We start from the raw sequence: 18,151 nt of genomic DNA, 5'->3' as shown, positions 1-18,151 counted from the left end.
AATTAAACTGATCAGTATACGGCATAGCGGCAAAAAAATCCAAACGCCAAAACGACGTTTTTTTGTCGCCACAACTTTTGCGCAAAATGCAATAAGAGGCGATCAAAATGTAGCATCTGCGCAAAAATGGGACCGTTAAAAACGTCAGCTTGAGACGCAAAAAATAAGCCATCACTGAGCCATAGATCCCGAAAATGTGAACGCTACGGGTCACGGAATATGGCGTAAAACGTGCGCCACTTTGTTCGGACAAACTTCCGATTTTTTTTTAACCCCTTATATAAAAGTAAACCTATACATGTTTGGTGTCTACAAACTCGCACTGACCTGAGGCATCACACTCACACATCAGTTTTACCATATAGTGAACACAGTGAATAAAATATCTCAAAAACAATAGTGCTATCGCACTTTTTTTGCAATTTTTCTGCATTTGGAATTTTTTTGCCATTTTCCAGTACACTATATGGTAAAACTGATGGTTTCATTTAAAAGTACAGCTCGTTCCACAAACAATGAGCCCTCACATGACCATATTGACTGAAAAATAAAAAAGTTACGTCTCAGAAAAAGAATGGCGAAAAAAAAAACGGAAAGCGAAAAATCGGCCGGTCGTGAAGGGGTTACAGGAGTTTTCCTACGGACAAAGCTCATTTTAATTAATACACCGTGTGCAGAATTATTAGACAAGTTGTATTTTAGAGGATTTTTTTTATTATTGATCAACAACTATGTTCTCAATCAACCCAAAAGACTCATAAATTTCAAAGCTTAATATTTTTGGAATTTGGATTCTTTTAGATTTGGCTATCTTAGGAGGATATCTGTTTTTGCAAGTAACTATTACTGTGCAGAATTATTAGGCAACTTAATAAAAACCAAATATATTCCCATCTCACTTGTTTATTTTCACCAGGTAAACCAATATAACTGCACAAAATTTAGAAATAAACATTTCTGACATGCAAAAACAAAACCCCAATAAATTAGTGATCAATATAGCCACTTCTCTATGGGGTTCAGATCAGGTGAATAAGGGGGCATGTCATTATTTTTTCATCTTTTAGACGTTTACTGGCCAGACACGCTGGGGAGTAGTTGGATGCATGTGATGGAGCATTGTCCTGCATGAAAATTATGTTTTTCTTGAATGATACCGACTTCTTCCTGTACCGCTGCTTGAAGAAGTTGTCTTCCAGAAACTGACAGTAGGTCTGGGAGTTGAGCTTCACTCCATCCTCAACCCGAAAAGGTTCCACAAGTTCATCTTTGATGATACCAGCCCATATCAGTACCCCACCTCCACCTTGTTGGCGTCTGAGTCGGAGTGGAGCTCTCTGCCCTTTACTGATCCAATCTCTGGTCCATCAAGAGTCACTCTCATTTCATCAGTTCATAAAACCTTTGAAAAATCAGTCTTAAGATATTTCTTGGCCCAGTCTTGACATTTTATCTTATGTTTCTTGTTCAAAGGTGGTCGTTTTTCAGTCTTCCTTACCATGGCCATGTTAACTGTTCAGGCACTGTTTACTGGGAAAAATATGTAAAAAAAAGCGTCCCTAATTTTCTAATTACTTGGTCATCATAAGGAATTGTGATGCCCCAGGGCTGTGGGGTACTCGGTCCCAGGCTCTGTAGTGCTCGGTAGGGTCAGTCTTGGCCCTTGGGGTGCCGACCCTCTGGAAAGAAAGGGTTTTTTGGTAAAAATAAAAGAAAATAATGAAAGAGTGTGTCGACTACGCCATTTGCGGTGTGCGGCCAGGATATTTGGGGCCGCCGCTGCAGGTATCTGCTGGGGCTGATGGAGTGATGCACCATGGTTGGATAGAGACCTCCGCAAGCAGGGACAGGCTCCAGCAGTGAATGATGGGGGTTGTAGTGGGAAACAGTCTATGTGAGTGCACACTGTCAAGGAAACAGTCCACACCAGTGTTGCAGTTTAACTTGCCTTGTTTACTTTTGGTGATGGAACCATGGGTGCCAGTTCCAGGTGTACCCGCTCCCCTTGTTCTCCGTGCCAGCTGGACCTGGGATGGCTGTCCTCCGTGCACACGTGTTATGATTGGACTCCCGTGGCCTGGAGCTACTTAGAAGTCCCTTCTATTCAGTCTGGGCCCTAATGCAGGCAGCCTGTACTATTTAATGGGTTCAGTCCCCCGTCCCCTCTTTGAGCTTGTGCTTCAGGCTTTCTTAGGTTGCCGATTGACTCTGAAGATCTTCTCGCCTGGCAGAGTTAACAGCTGACCATAGTGTCCCACTGTCCTAGGGTCTGCACCCTGCCTTGTGCTGAGTCCTGTGAGCCTTGGTTCCGAACTTCCAGAGGCCCTTCGTGGTTCCTGGAGTCTGCTGCTTCCACAGGTAACCCACGGTGCCTGGAGTCCAGGTTCCGTGCTCCACAGTTCTCACTCCTTTTACAGATCTCCGTTGTCTCTACAGGTCTGCTTTCAGTACTTTATCCTTACCTTCACTTCCTCACTACTCACTCTCTACTCCTCCAATTCTGAACTCACTCCTCACTTCCTCCCGCCAATTTCCCAACTGACCACTGGGTCTCTCCCTACAGGCTAGGTGGCCACATTCAATCAGTGCCCTCCCCTTTTACCAGTTATTAGGCAGTCTCCCAAGTTAGTGTTGGGGTTGTGTATGTAGCCTGAAGGTGCTGGTGTACTTACTGGCACGGATATTCTGGGGTTTGGGTTTCCACGGGTTACATTTGTGGTACATGGTACCATAGGTGTGCTACAGAATCACTTCTATTATGATGCTACTAATAAGATTAATGTATTTCTTTAGACTGTTCCTTACCATAATGTATCTTATAATTCACCATGGAGATCAGAATCATACCATAAAATATTATGTTATTATAGTTACTGAAGGACCAGTGGATTATTACCTATTTATCTATGTCTCCTGTCAGATGATATTGTTCATGGCCTTTGGGTTGTAATGCAATACACTTCTCTGCTCCATCTCAAGTGCTCAACAGTAAAAGTGGTTGTGACTTGTCTTTGTCTCTGGAGACGTCCTCGGTATTAAACATATCACATTTTACTGTGAGCCGTGCGTCCATAAATGAGGCACCAAACACACATGAAGCTATAAGAAGAGTCATGAATAAGCAATATGGATTTATCAGAAAAGAGGTCAGATGACGTAAACGAATCTAACAATTTTTCAGTAAATATAAATCTTTAACAGTGTTTTCTACTAAACAGACAAAGAGATGGATAGAAGGATATTCGGTTTTTTTAAAGGCCTCTCAGAAGCCATATGAAACTAGTATTTTAGGTAATGCAGTGGAACCTTGGATTACGAGCATAATTCCTTCCGGGAGTGAGCTCTTAAACCAAGTTACTCGAATATCAAAGCGAATTTTCCCATAGGAAAAAATTGAAATGCAGACAATTCGTTCCACAACCCAAAAATATATACTGCATTTATACAAATGTATTACAGTAATACAAATAATGTCCTGTATTCATATATAATTATTACAGTACACTGATACAAAATACTGTACAGTAAAAGCATATAAAACAAATTAAACTGTACGTTAGTTTACAACAGAATTGTTGGTGTGCGGGAGGTACTATAGAGAGAAAATGATGTATAAATATGACAACCTTTATTCTAGTACAATACACAAAAAAACAGACCTCAAATCTATTCTCCTCAAAATAATGGCAGAACTAAGCCAAATGTGGGGTTTTTAAGACTGCACAGGCAATTAGATTGCAGTACAAGCAATGTGCTGCAGTGATTAGCAGAAAGAAATTACAATACTCTATCCACAAATGCAAATTGATAGACATGCTATATAGTATATACTGTACTGTACAATGGTTTACTGTATATGTAGCGCCACTGAAGGCATCAGGGCACTACAAGGAGCTGCACCCTCTTCTAGGATGCAGTGCCTACCCCTTGGGTCCCCCAGATCGAGGACTGGCGCTCAGAGATGATGGGGATGGTGGTGGCGGTGCAAACCCAAGCTACACGGGCTCTGCACGAGGAGTGGCATTGGGAGCCGGTAAGTGTGGGAACTTCCTCTGCCCAGCCTGTCCCCATGGTCGCGGAACCACTGACACCCGTGCCCGCTGATCTGCCGGTAGCACCAGACCCTCCGACCACGGCCACACCAGGCCACAACGCCTCCATCCACGCCCAGACCAGACCAGGCCGCAATACCTCTGTTCAGGACCAGACCGGACCAGGCTAGGTTGCAGGATGCAGCCCTGGGAGACCAGACGACCGCTGAAGGAATCGCCGGTAACCGGACCGACCTGATACCCGCTAACGGTGATCCGGATACAGGATATTCGGGTTCGGGGAGTCTGAAGTTCGGGGGGGAGTGCTGCGGTACAGAGGGCTGTCGTCGATGAGCAGGTCAGGAAAGCCTGTCAAGCTGCCATGCGGCAGCTGGCCCAGGAGCAGCAGGCTCAAGCCACCAAGAAAAGGCAAATGGCGGCTCGACATTTGCAGGAAAAGCAAAACTTGCATACGCTGTGGTAGCTGAACCAGGCTACCCCAGCCGTTAAAATGTTATTTCTGTGTGTTTGTTATTTTCCTTGGAAAATGTAATTTATAATCCCTGGAAAAGTCACCTGAGTTTCTGCAAATTGATAATTTTGATAAATATGGACCACTGGTCATTGGACTGGAAATGACCCAAACTCTCGCAGTTTAAATAGTTGCACCATGTGCCTCCCAGAGTAATCACACTTTGCCATCAGGACACTGATACCACCACCAAGGAGAGGAAGGTTGGAGGAAAGGTCTGGGATAGAGATGGCCCAGACCTGGTCACCACAGGGACCAGTGACCTGCCTCCTTAGAGGGCTCTAACGTTCAAGAATTATGTTGCCCTTGCGTGGGAAGAATGTTATGTATTTAACCAATTTACCCTTTTTCTTCGTGTTTAATAAAGCCCTCTGCTTTCTTTGCAGCTCGGGGCCGAGCTGCATTTAACCAAGGGGGAATGTAGCGCCCCTGAAGGCATCAGGGCACTACAAGGAGCTGCACCCTCTTCTAGGATGCAGTGCCTACCCCCTGGGTCCCCTGAGTGCCAATGCTGTTAGCACCAACACCTTTAAATCTCAGTTTTGCTACGTCCGATTGGGTAGGTTGCCCCAGCAGGGGGACTTAGGGGATGGCCCCGGGAAGGACAGGTCGATTCCGGTCATGACCAGTGGAAGGGGACAGAAAAGGTAAAGGGTCGAGTGTGCCTCTAGCTGGGTTGGGTACCCAGTGATCTGGGGCTCGGAGATTGATGCACAGATGGGGCACAGGGCCCTAGAGTAGGTGACAGCTGCAAGCAACCTGCTAAAAACCTACAGAGTAAGAAACCTTCAAGGATCGGACTCACCCACAAAACTCCGAGATACGAGCAGCACGACTGAGCCAGAGAAAGTAGCTCCACGCATTCTGACAGGGTTCACGCTGCCGCCGGTCGGACCAGAAACTGCCAAGGTCAGTTGAGGGACCCACAGACGCTCCAGGCCACGGGGGTCTCAAACTTTAACCACGGTGCCACGAAGTGAGAGAGAGCCTGGATACTGAACCAGCATTGGGAAAGAGGGGACCGGGACCAGCCGTCCCCTGGATGCATTAGTGAATAGAAGAGAATTGGTTTACAAGTACTGTGTCGTTCCCTTTTTCCAGTGTGATTCAACCTCATCCAGAACCAATAGGGACACTGTGTTCTCCCTACCTGCGGAGCGATTAACATACTAGCTGCTGATTCCACCAACCCCAGCCCCTCACAAATAGCAGCGGCGGCATCCATTCCCTTTTGCTGCATCACCGCAAGTGGCGTCATGTACACTAACTTTCATCCCTACTTTAAATAGTCCCCCTTTTAAAAGAGAAGCCCCAGGACATGGGACCGGGCAACGGCCACCAGAGTGACATTTCCATTTTCAACCGCCCGGGACCAAGTACCCCCTTCCCTGGGCGACACATATACAGTACATATGTTCAGTAAGTTACCTCCAGAGCGGGTCAAAGCGGGGTGAAAGGATGGAACCGGAAGTGTGTACGGTGAGTATTTGCTCTTATTGGAAATCATTGCTCTTAAACCAAGTTACAAATTTTTAAAATGCTTTGCTTGTCTTGCAAAACGCTCTCAAACCAAGTTACTCTTAATCCAAGGTTCCACTGTATTTTTAAACATCCTTCAGAAAGATTATTCCTAGAAATACAAGATTGGGGGACAATTTATGGTGTGTTCGGGGCCTGACCTTTGATGAGAGTCCCATTTTAAATGGAAGAGAGATGCCTATGCTCAACATCTGCTCCCAGATAAGGTTGTGCACAGAGCTTGACTATGCCATTTTCAGCAGTCTCACAGACATTGAATAAAGCGGAGGTCGGGCATATCAAATTTCACATGATTCAAGACGTGACTCTTCAGATCACCGTTATCGTGGTGCTGGAGCTTAATTTTTAGGATCATAAGCTGTAGCAGGTTTCATATCCCCAGTGATCAGTAATTCACCAGTTATTCATCCCCTATCCTATGGACAGACTAGATTATAACTTGCAATTCCAGAACCCTATAACCCTATAACCCTATAACCCGCGGTGGCCGCGGGTAACCTCAGTGACAGCTCAGCTGATCGCGCTACTCACCTCAGTTGCTGTGTGGAGCTGACCGGAGCGGCGGTGAGTAGCGCGATCAGCTGAGCTGTCACTGAGGTTACCCGCGGCCACCGCTGCATCCACCGCTGGATCCAGTGACAGCTCAGATGATCTCGCGGCTGTCTTCATTAGCTGCGTGGAGGTGACAGGAGCGGCAGTGTATTCTGCTGCTCCTGTCACCTGCATGCAGCAGAGCTGGATGCGACGCTGGAGGTCCGTGGATTACGCCGGACATGGAGGGTTTGTCGGGGTTAATAAATTGGTGATGAGGGACTTTGTTAGTGTTTTTTATTTCTAATAAATAATTTTTTCGTGTGTGTGGGTGTTTTTTAACTGTCACTTACAAATTAATCATGGAAGGTATCTCGGGGAGACGCCTGACATGATTAATCTAGGACTTATTGGCAGCTATGGGCTGCCAATAACTCCTTATTACCCCGATTTGCCAACGCACCAGGGCAAATCGGGAAGAGCCGGGTACAGTCCCAGAACTGTCGCATCTAATGTATGCGGCAATTCTGGGCGGCTGCTGACTGATATTGTTAGGCTGGGGGGCTCCCCATAATGTGGAGCTCCCCATCCTGAGAATACCAGCCTTCAGCCGTATGGCTTTATCTGGTTGGTATTAAAATGGGGGGGACCGCACACCGTTTTTTTTAATTATTTAATTATTTATTTCACTGCACAGTATAGACACGCCTACCGGCTGCTGTGATTGAGTGCAGTGACACAGCTGTCACTCAGCATGGTGGGCGTGTGTGACTGCAACCAATCACAGGCGCCGGTGGGCGGGGAAAGCAGGGAATATGAGATTGATTAATGGGCGGCCGGCTTTTTCAAAATAGTAAAAGCCGCCGGAGTTTTTATAACAGCCGTGCAGCGCCGCGCCGGAGATCGGGGAACTGTAAGTATGAGAGAGGGGGGGAACTGACCGACAGACAGCGAGAGGGACAGATAAGACTGAGAGACCGACCGACAGACATAGAGACCGACCGACGGACTGAGGGAGAGAACGAAACAGAAAAAGAAAAAAGACCGACATCACATGAAAAAAGCACAAAACGTACAGGGAGCAAACAGAGATGCGTCCGTGTCACTCGGACATGCGCACAGACCCATTGACTTTCATTGGGTCCGTGCTGCGTGTTGCGTGCAGAAAACGGACATGCTTCCGTGCAAAACGCACACAGGTACGGTTCACGGACACGGACAAACGGACATGCATCAAAAACGCACGTGGATCTTTTATCATACAATAACATTGGTGCACGTTTGGCCGTGTCTCCAGTATACATGGAAACGGACCAAACATGCACGTGTTTCACGGATGTGTGTTTCAGGCCTAAAGGAGTTTTATAAGCCCCTGTGGTCATGATAACATGATTTTCAGAGAGCTGGTATAATTGCCTGCCCTCTGCAGATTCTGCGCATGTACGTGACTTTCTTCACCAACATCATTACGCCTCTTAAGACAGGTGCACATCTACTTCATTGTCATTTAACCAATTATTTGCAAATCTTGACGTAGGCTTCAGCTCATTGTCCTGCTGGAACACTATGTCGTCCTTTTCATACCTATAGCACTTGAGTGTACAAAGTAACTCGTCTTGTAGGATACTCATACAGTGCCTACAAGTAGTATTCAACCCCCTGCAGATTTAGCAGGTTTGATAAGATGCAAATAAGTTAGCGCCTGCAAACTTCAAACAAGAGCAGGATTTATTAACAGATGCATAAATCTTACAAACCAACAAGTTATGTTGCTCAGTTAAATTTTAATACATTTTCAACATAAAAGTGTGGGTCAATTATTATTCAACCCCTAGGTTTAATATTTTGTGGAATAACCCTTGTTTGCAATTACAGCTAATAATCGTCTTTTATAAGACCTGATCAGGACGGCACAGGTCTCTGGAGTTATCTTGGCCCACTCCTCCATGCAGATCTTCTCCAAGTTATCTAGGCTCTTTGGGTGTCTCATGTGGACTTTAATCTTGAGCTCCTTCCACAAGTTTTCAATTGGGTTAAGGTCAGGAGACTGACTAGGCCACTGCAACACCTTGATTTTTTCCCTCTTGAACCAGGCCTTGGTTTTCTTGGCTGTGTGCTTTGGGTCGTTGTCTTGTTGGAAGATGAAATGACGACCCATCTTAAGATCCTTGATGGAGGAGCGGAGGTTCTCTGCCAAAATCTCCAGGTAGGCCGTGCTATCCATCTTCCCATGGATGCGTACCAGATGGCCAGGCCCCTTGGCTGAGAAACAGCCCCACAGCATGATGCTGCCACCACCATGCTTGACTGTAGGGATGGTATTCTTGGGGTCGCATGCAGTGCCATCCAGTCTCCAAACGTCACGTGTGTGGTTGGCACCAAAGATCTCGATCTTGGTCTCATCAGACCAGAGAACCTTGAACCAGTCTGTCTCAGAGTCCTCCAAGTGATCATGAGCAAACTGTAGACGAGCCTTGACATGACGCTTTGAAAGTAAAGGTACCTTACGGGCTCGTCTGGAATGGAGACCATTGCGGTGGAGTACGTTACTTATGGTATTGACTGAAACCAATGTCCCCACTGCCATGAGATCTTCCCGGAGCTCCTTCCTTGTTGTCCTTGGGTTAGCCTTGACTCTTCGGACAAGCCTAGCCTCGGCACGGGTGGAAACTTTCAAAGGTTGTCCAGGCCGTGGAAGGCTAACAGTAGTTCCATAAGCCTTCCACTTCCGGATGATGCTCCCAACAGTGGAGACAGGTAGGCCCAACTCCTTGGAAAGGGTTTTGTACCCCTTGCCAGCCTTGTGACCCTCCACGATCTTGTCTCTGATGGCCTTAGAATGCTCCTTTGTCTTTCCAATGTTGACCAAGTATGAGTGCTGTTCACAAGTTTGGGGAGGGTCTTAATTAGTCAGAAAAGGCTGGAAAAAAAGATAATTAATCCAAACATGTGAAGCTCATTGTCCTTTGTGCCTGAAATACTTCTTAATACTTTAGGGGAACCAAACAGAATTCTGGTGGTTTGAGGGGTTGAATAATAAATGCCCCTCTGAATAAACTTTTCACAATTTAAAAAAAAAAATAAAGAAAGAAATAACATTATTTTTTGCTGCAGTGCATTTCACACTTCCAGGCTGATCTACAGTCCAAATGTCACAATACCAAGTTAATTCCGAATGTGTAAACCTGCTAAATCTGCAGGGGGTTGAATACTACTTGTAGGTGCTGTATATAGCTCAACACTGAGACCACCATCAATCCTGGTCAAGTATCCAAGGCCTTTGGCTGTGAACCAGCACCATTTGCTCAGACCATATCATCATCAGAGCTTGACAGCGCCTTCAATTTCTCAATCCATTAGCCTCTTCTTCCCTTGTTTCCCAGACCTATTTGCACCAATCAGAGCCTAGTCTATTGAATTTCACCTCATCGCATCCATTTTCAATCTTCTACTGTCCACATTTTGTACTTTTTTTGAACACTCGAACCTACGCTTCTTATGACAATGATGAAGTCAAAGCTTGTTTACTTTTTTGAAACCACCATTCCAGACTGGTGTAATGTGCATCACTCGGTGCTTACATGGATGACTGTGTTCTGTGATATAACTAGTATGAAGCATTCAAGCCTCCTCTTCTGCCATGTTTGTTGCGCCAGAAGAGATAGATCTTGTGATGAGCCGATTTGTTGACTTCGATATCTTGCCTGGACGTCTACCTCTTGGCTTTTGAATGGATGAACAGACTTCATTTCGAATTCTTCCAACATCATAGCACTCATGTGCTGCAGTCTGGCAATTTTCTTGGCCGATAGACTGCTATTGATGAGCTGGATTCTGATGTTTCTCCTTTCTTGGAAAATCTTCATGGCTACTCGTTGATTCAAACCAGTGACCTTTCTCTTGGGAATCAGCCTAGTAACACACTGAGCTATTCGGGATTATGAGAATAAGTTGTAATTTATAGTATACAGGAAGAAAAAGATTTTTCTACCACCAAGAGCAAAACCATAAAAATGCAGTGACAAGAATCTGCATAACTAATCATATCCTAAATAGTAAATCTATGTATGAGATGGCCAAGATGATTGTCTATAAAATGAAGTTAGTCGTATGCTCAAAGCTGTAGTGGATGATGAGATATGGAGCATGAAAGTCAAAAGTTCAAAACATTGTTACCCTTTTGCTCATCAGTCTATGTATGATAGTGTCTTTAAGTGATGGAAGGTATTGAGGAAAAGAAGGGTCGGCAATCTTGGATACTCAATACTTTTTTTGTAATAGGAGATAAGTCACAGCAAGAGGTATCCTTCAGTGACTTACTAGCGTCTTTTCAGTAAAAAGTCAGCCAAGTGTACACATGTATTGATAGGTGAGGCTAAATAGCAACTGTATTGCAATGTTCTTCAGCCAATATATGTCACTCTAGAGGGGCAACACAATATAATGAATCTTTTTTAGAGCCTGTAGAGTGCTGCTATCCACCTAAGGCTGCTTTCACACATCATTTTTTTGCAATCAGGCACAATCCGGCGCTTTGCAGAAAAAACGCATCTGGTTTTTTTTGCCGCCGGATGCATTTTTTCCTCATAGACTTTCATTAGCGCCGGATTGTGCCGCATGGCCTTGCGTTGCGTCTGTTTTTTTGCCGGATGCGGCATATTTAGCCAATGCGGCGGCCGGACGGAACGTTGCTTGCAGCGTTTTTTGTCTGTGGCGAAAAACCGCATCGCGGCGGATCCGGCGCGATGCAGCACGATTTACAATGCAAGCATATGGACGCTGGATGCGGCGTCCTGTAGCAAAAAAACGCATCCGGAAGCTGGATACGTTTTTTTTGAACTGCGCATGCTCAGTATCAAACCGGATCCATCAAAAAACGGACGGGCCGCATGGAAAAACTTATGCAATGGATCAGTTTTTTTCGCCGCATCCGTTGCATAGATTTTTGAGCCGGATTGTGCCTGATGCAAAAAAAACTGATGTGTGAAAGCAGCCTAAGGCTAGGTTCACACACTGCGTTTTTTTGACGCTGCGTTTTTGTGCGTTTTTTGCGGCAAAAACTGCACAAAAACGCACCCTCGTCAAAAAAACGTGGCAAAAAACGCACGCGTTTTGCCGCGATTTGGTGCGTTTTTTTGCTGCGTTTTGCTGCGTTTTTTCTCACTGCGTCTTTATGCGTTTTTTATCAGTGAACAAAAAAAAAAAGGTCTGATGTCATTTCCTTCTTCAATGTGTTCTTCATTCTCCACTAGTGTATGCAGAAGAGCAGACAGCTGCAGAACTACAAGGCTCAGCATACTCCATCCAATAGTGTATGCAGGAGAGCAGACAGCAGCTGCAGAACTACAAGGCTCAGCATGCTATATCCAGGACTGTATGCTTGAGGGAGAGTCAGGGGGAGCAGACCTACAAGGCTCAGCATCCTCCATCCAATAGTGTATGCAGGAGAGCAGACAGCAGCTGTCGAACTACAAGGCTCAGCATCCTCCTTCCAGGACTGTATGCAGGATTTCTTTGCTCCCCCAAACAAAAAAAATGACGTGGGCTTCGCCATATTTTTGTATGCTAGCCGGGTACAGCAGGCAGGTACGGGCTGCCCCCAACCCCCAGCTGCCTATTTGTACCCGGCTGGGAACCAAAAATATAGGGAAGCCCTTTTTTTTTAAATTATTTCATGAATTTAATGAAATAATTTTAAAAAAAAATGACGTGAGCTTCGCCCAATTTTTGAGTCCAGCCGGGTACAACTAGGCAGCTGGGGATTGGAATCCACAGTGCAGGGTTCCAATGCTTTCTGGGCACCCCCGCTGTGAATTGCAGTCCCGCAGCCACCCCAGAAAATGGCGCTTTCATAGAAGCGCCATCTTCTGGCGCTGTATCCAACTCTTCCAGCTGCCCTGATGCCGGGTGGCTCGCTGGGTAATAATGGGGTTAGGGCTGACTGTATAGCTGGCCCTAAGCCCGAAATTCATGGTGTCACGCCAATATTAGACATGGCCACCATGAATTTCTAGTAAAGATAAAAAAAAACACAACACACAGAAAAATATTTTTATTAGAAATAAAACACAACACAATTAGTGACTCCATCGTTATTGAAATAAAGAACCCCCCCTCCGCAGTAATCCTGGGTCAGGGTCCCGCGCCGTCCAATCCGGATCCAATATCATCTGATCGGTTTGCTGGAAGGCAAAGCGATCAGATGATGTGTCAGGATCAAGTGCCTGAATCCCATCACACATCAGCTGATTGTATAAAAGCCGATTATACAATCAGCTGATGCATCGGTGCAAAAAAAAAAAATAATACTCACTTATGTGCTGATTACCGGCAGCTCCTGCAGCGATGGGGCAGGAGTCTGATCCCGTCCGATCGCTGCAGCAGCTGCCGGTAATCAGGGATGAAGTCTCCTGACGCATCCTCTGATACCGGCCGGGCGCCCGCGTCACCGCGATACTTACGATCAGCTGATGCATCAGGTGACTGCATCAGGTGATCCATCGCCAGGTCCTGCATCCATCGGAGGTTTCAATGCGATGTTGAAAGACGCAATGAGAAACGCAAATAGCTGCGTTTTGGTGCGTTTCTAAGACCAAAAACGCAGCTATAAACGCAGGAGGTGGGTAGTAAAGTGACGTGTACAGGAAGAGGATTCCTTCTGTCAGTATATACAGAAGCGTGAATCCTCCCGGTACCGTCACCACCGCTTCCACCTCCCGTCCTGTGCATGTATGCTGCCGTGCGGCGCCATGTACAGGCAGGAGGTGGAAGCGGCTGCGAAAACAAAAGTTAACAGTAGAAAAAAAAAAAGTTATACTCACCTGTCTGCAGACTCCCGGTGCCATGCCCACTCCCATCTCCTCTCACGGTATCGCCACCCCCCGCTCCGGCTGTGTGCAGACGGCCGGGAAACCTCCGATGGATGCAGGACGTGGCGATGGATCACCTGATGCAGTCACCTGACGCATCAGCTGATCGTAAGTATCGTGGTGATGCGGGCGCCCGGCCGGTATCAGCGGATGCATCAGGAGACTTCATCCCTGATTACCGGCAGCTGCTGCAGCGATCGGACGGGATCAGAACATAATACTCATGTGAGTATTATTATTTTTTTATTTTTTTTTGCACCGATGCATCAGCTGATTGTATAATCGGCTTTTATACAATCAGCTGATGTGTGATGGGATTCAGGCACTTGATCCTGACACATCATCTGATCGCTTTGCCTTCCAGCAAACCGATCAGATGATATTGGATCCGGATTGGACGGCGCGGGACCCTGACCCAGGATTACTGCGGAGGGGGGGTTTGTGTTTTATTTCTAATAAAAATATTTTTCTTTGTGTTGTGTTTTGTTTTTATCTTTACTAGAAATTCATGGTGGCCATGTCTAATATTGGCGTGACACCATGAATTTCGGGCTTAGGGCCAGCTATACAGCTAGCCCTAACCCCATTATTACCCAGCGAACCACCCGGCATCAGGGCAGCTGGAGAGTTGGATACAGCGCCAGAAGATGGCGCTTCTATGAAAGCGCCGTTTTCTGGGGTGGCTGTGGGACTGCAATTCACAGCGGGGGTGCCCAGAAAGCATGGGCACCCTGCACTGTGGATTCCAATCCCCAGCTGCCTAGTTGTACCCGGCTGGACTCAAAAATTGGGCGAAGCTCACGTCATATTTTTTTTAAATTATTTCATGAAATTCATGAAATAATTTTAAAAAAAAGGGCTTCCCTATATTTTTGGTTCCCAGCCGGGTACAAATAGGCAGCTGGGGGTTGGGGGCAGCCCGTACCTGCCTGCTGTACCTGGCTAGCATACAAAAATATGGCGAAGCCCACGTCATTTTTTTTGTTTGGGGGGGCAAAGAAATCCTGCATACAGTCCTGGAAGGAGGATGCTGAGCCTTGTAGTTCGACAGCTGCTGTCTGCTCTCCTGCATACACTATTGGATGGAGGATGCTGAGCCTTGTAGGTCTGCTGCCCCTGACTCTCCCTCAAGCATACAGTCCTGGATGGAGCATGCTGAGCCTTGTAGTTCTGCAGCTGCTGTCTGCTCTCCTGCATACACTATTGGATGGAGTATGCTGAGCCTTGTAGTTCTGCAGCTGTCTGCTCTTCTGTATACACTAGTGGAGAATGAAGAACACATTGAAGAAGGAAATGACATCAGACATTTTTTTTTGTTCACTGATAAAAAACGCATAAAGACGCAGTGAGCAAAAACGCAGCAAAACGCAGCAAAAAACCGCACCAAATCGCGGCACAACGCGTGCGGTTTTTGCCACGTTTTTTTGACGCGGGTGCGTTTTTGTGCAGTTTTTGCCGCAAAAAACGCACAAAAACGCAGCGTCAAAAAAACGCAGTGTGTGAACCTTCCTGGAAAAGCTTTTTTTTCTCTCCTTTCCATTGGATGAATGACGAACAAGTGGTATAACTTAGAGCGCAGCAGCCCAATAGCAGCCACTGATTGGCAATAGGGCTCATGTAGAATACCAATGTCACGCAAGATCCAGCACTGACATTGCTGGAATGACACTACTGTGGGAGGCAAGTATGTGGTGTTATTATTTTACAAGGAGGACTAATTTCATTTAAAAAGGGTTTTCAAGTTAGTGGAGAACCCCTTTAATTTTCTTGTATAAAGAGGGTGATATAAAGGTGACATTTTGCATTAACCTAGTCTTGAACCATAGAGAACTCATTGTGCCAAAGTTGATGAAGTCTTGCTATCCAGAAGGTATAACCTGCAGTGATGAATAGTCGACTAAAGCCAAGCAATGCGTATCAAGCTTCTTACTGAGCGCTTCATTGCAGCTGATGAAGATACCTGCCGTCCTCAGGTAAGATCGGTTACATGACTCAATATTGGTTACAACACAGGGAGCTTTTTAGGGATATGACATTTGTCAAATGAAATCTAGAGTTTACATTCATGAATATTAACAACGGCAGGTCCACATATGTTGTAGTGAATCTAATAAATTACCATGACCATAGGCTTCACCCTGTTTCTAGTATACAGCTATATAAATTATGTATTATTAGTCTCATTTACTGCTGCTAGAGCTCTGTGTTCTCCCAAGAACTTGGTCTTCGTCATATCCTAGATCACCGATACCGAAATATCACTATCCAATATATCTCAGCTAATAGTAAAGAACAGTGCTATATATAATGCAACATATAAAATAACTACGGTATATAAACATATGTTATAAATGTCACATTATATACTAATGCATGAAAAAGTGAATATTTTTCAGGAAGCATAATGTTTTATTAAATACTAAAGTAGCTGCTCTTCCTTATGTAAGTTACCTACAGAAATAGGACAAGAACAGTCCTATTTTATCCTGTGTAGAACAAGACACCTGAAACCTCTTATGGGGCTGGTCCTTAAATGTGACCAGTTATCAATTCAATTCAACTTAAAGGAGGAATGTTAGGAATGAAGTAGCTTTCTTTCAGTGACTACTGCTAAATCTCCAATCGATAAAAGGGTCAAGTAGAAGAAGAAAAAATCCTATGAACATAATTTCTCTCCTATGTGTCTCAAAGTGGGCCACTTTGGGGATTGACACTGAAGGTGCAGCAACTCTACTTGTGGAAGGGAGCAGAGCTCCTGAAACGCGTAGACCTATGCTACAATAAAGCCACATCAATCCGACTTCCAGATTTGTGATCATTGGCGCGGTATAGAAACCCTTTTCTACAATTGTTCTCTGTTATCAGCCACTTTGGGTTGCCGCTGCCTGGATCCATTTGTAAATGCGAGTACAGTAGTTGTGACTGTCACAACTACAGTTGGTGAGTATATTTGCTCCCCTTGCTTATTGCCCTGTGCCTATAAGGGTAAGACCCTATTGCGCTTTATTCTCCACAGCTTTTCCTCTTAACTTTCCCCCCACACACACATACACACGATCCCCAACAAATGATGTTGTGGGAGGTAAGGATAAAGCATGTTCGATTTCAGACTATCACTTTTTTTGTTCTTATAGAGAAAAGCCACCACAAGGAGTCTGGCAGAGGTTCTTTCATAGAGAACACAGAACAATTCATGTTATGGAGGAACCGAGAGAGGTGATAATTTGGCCAATTGTCTGACAGTTATATATTGTGTATAAGGGCCTTAAGATTTATAATTGAGCAATCACTTAAAACCCTCACCGTTCATAGTGTCATGAAAACCAGAAGTCACACAATATTTCATTGGGATGTGAGACCATTCGTAATGCACCTTGATGAAGCTTAGACCAAGCTACTATTTTGTACATATAGAGGATAAAACAGGCAGTGAGACGGGACAAACATTGATCACTAGAAATCATACCTAGAAATCCCCCGAGTTGTACTTAAAGTACCCAGTAAACTAGTAATTATGGCTTGGGCCTTGTTCACATTTGCATCAGAGGCTCCATCTAAACCATAAAAAACGCAGTCATTTTTAAAGATGAGCCCTTTGACCGAACAGTTGGAACCCATTATAAGTCAATTCTGTTAATTTTTATTGTCTTATCTTACCTGGAAAACTTTTGCCAAATTGTCAAACAGTGCTTGGCCTGCACTGACTTTGTGCTTGACTCCTCGCACTGTGCCATTCTTACTGAGAATATTCACCCTCTTGGTTCCAAACCCTCTATCTTTGGTGGCTCTTGCTAAAACAAGCAAATCGTCCGGTTCATTTTCACTTTCATCGTACTCTGACCCTAGAAAGCCATTATGATTACAATCTGTTTCACTTGGTATGCTGTTCTGGTCGGTTTCTGAGCTGCTGGCACATTCAGAATCCACGGAGTCCCCATCAGTGTAGACTTCTTTCAGCACTCGTCCACTGTAAGACGACGCTACCCTAAACCGAACTTTTCTTTGTTGCCTGTCTCCTTCAGGCTTCATCTCCATGTTTAATATATCTCCATCCATGGGTAACAATAAAAATCGATTACATTGTCCAGGCCCCAGAGCGTCGCCTTACTTGCCAAGCTCTCACACTCTGAGTAACAGCAATACTCCTGGTAATGACTACAGCACCCATAAGGAAATAACGTCTGGTATGGAAAGGTGTAGCTTACTCTGAAACTGCGATGAATAATGAATTCCTGTGTGCTATGGTTACCCTTAAGCTAAAACCTGTAAAAGAATATGCTGGATTAATTATGTAAGAGCTGTAGTGTACTTTCACAGCAGAACTGGTAAAGAGAAGCAATGTTAACGAAGAAAAGCATTTGATAAATGAGTTACCTGCGAGGATAAAAGGATGCAATGTACATTTTAGAAATTCATCTAGCAATATGTTCTATGACCAGATGTGCACTGTAAATGAGCTATACAATCTGATTCTCAGTATAAAAAGTAGAAGAATTGAGCTTTGACAATGCAGGAATTTCAAAAAGCAATGAAAAAATTGTATAATTTTATGGACACAGAGGGATACTTACCCCTTCATCCCTGAGGCTGTATTCACCTTTTTGACCAGGCCATTTTTTTCATTTCTGACCAGTGTCAATTTATGAATT

At 44.9% G+C, this 18,151-nt stretch overlaps 1 protein-coding gene across 1 annotated transcript in view; it reads right to left on the bottom strand.

Moving 5' to 3' along the window:
* GRXCR1 (glutaredoxin and cysteine rich domain containing 1) overlaps window positions 1-17,609 on the bottom strand; it is a 130,798-nt gene extending 113,189 nt beyond the window's left edge. Inside the window, exons 1-2 of the mRNA XM_075333995.1 lie at window positions 17,160-17,609; window positions 7,346-7,351 (exon numbers count right to left, since the gene is read on the bottom strand). Coding sequence (XP_075190110.1) covers window positions 7,346-7,351; window positions 17,160-17,558 — 405 coding nt within the window. The 5' untranslated portion in view covers window positions 17,559-17,609. The remainder of the gene's footprint in view (window positions 1-7,345; window positions 7,352-17,159) is intronic.
* Between the last annotated feature and the right edge of the window lie 542 nt (window positions 17,610-18,151).

The sequence above is a fragment of the Anomaloglossus baeobatrachus genome, chromosome 1 (assembly GCF_048569485.1).
Source record: "Anomaloglossus baeobatrachus isolate aAnoBae1 chromosome 1, aAnoBae1.hap1, whole genome shotgun sequence".
Lineage (NCBI taxonomy): Eukaryota > Metazoa > Chordata > Amphibia > Anura > Aromobatidae > Anomaloglossus > Anomaloglossus baeobatrachus.
This window is presented reverse-complemented; position numbering and strand designations above follow the sequence as displayed.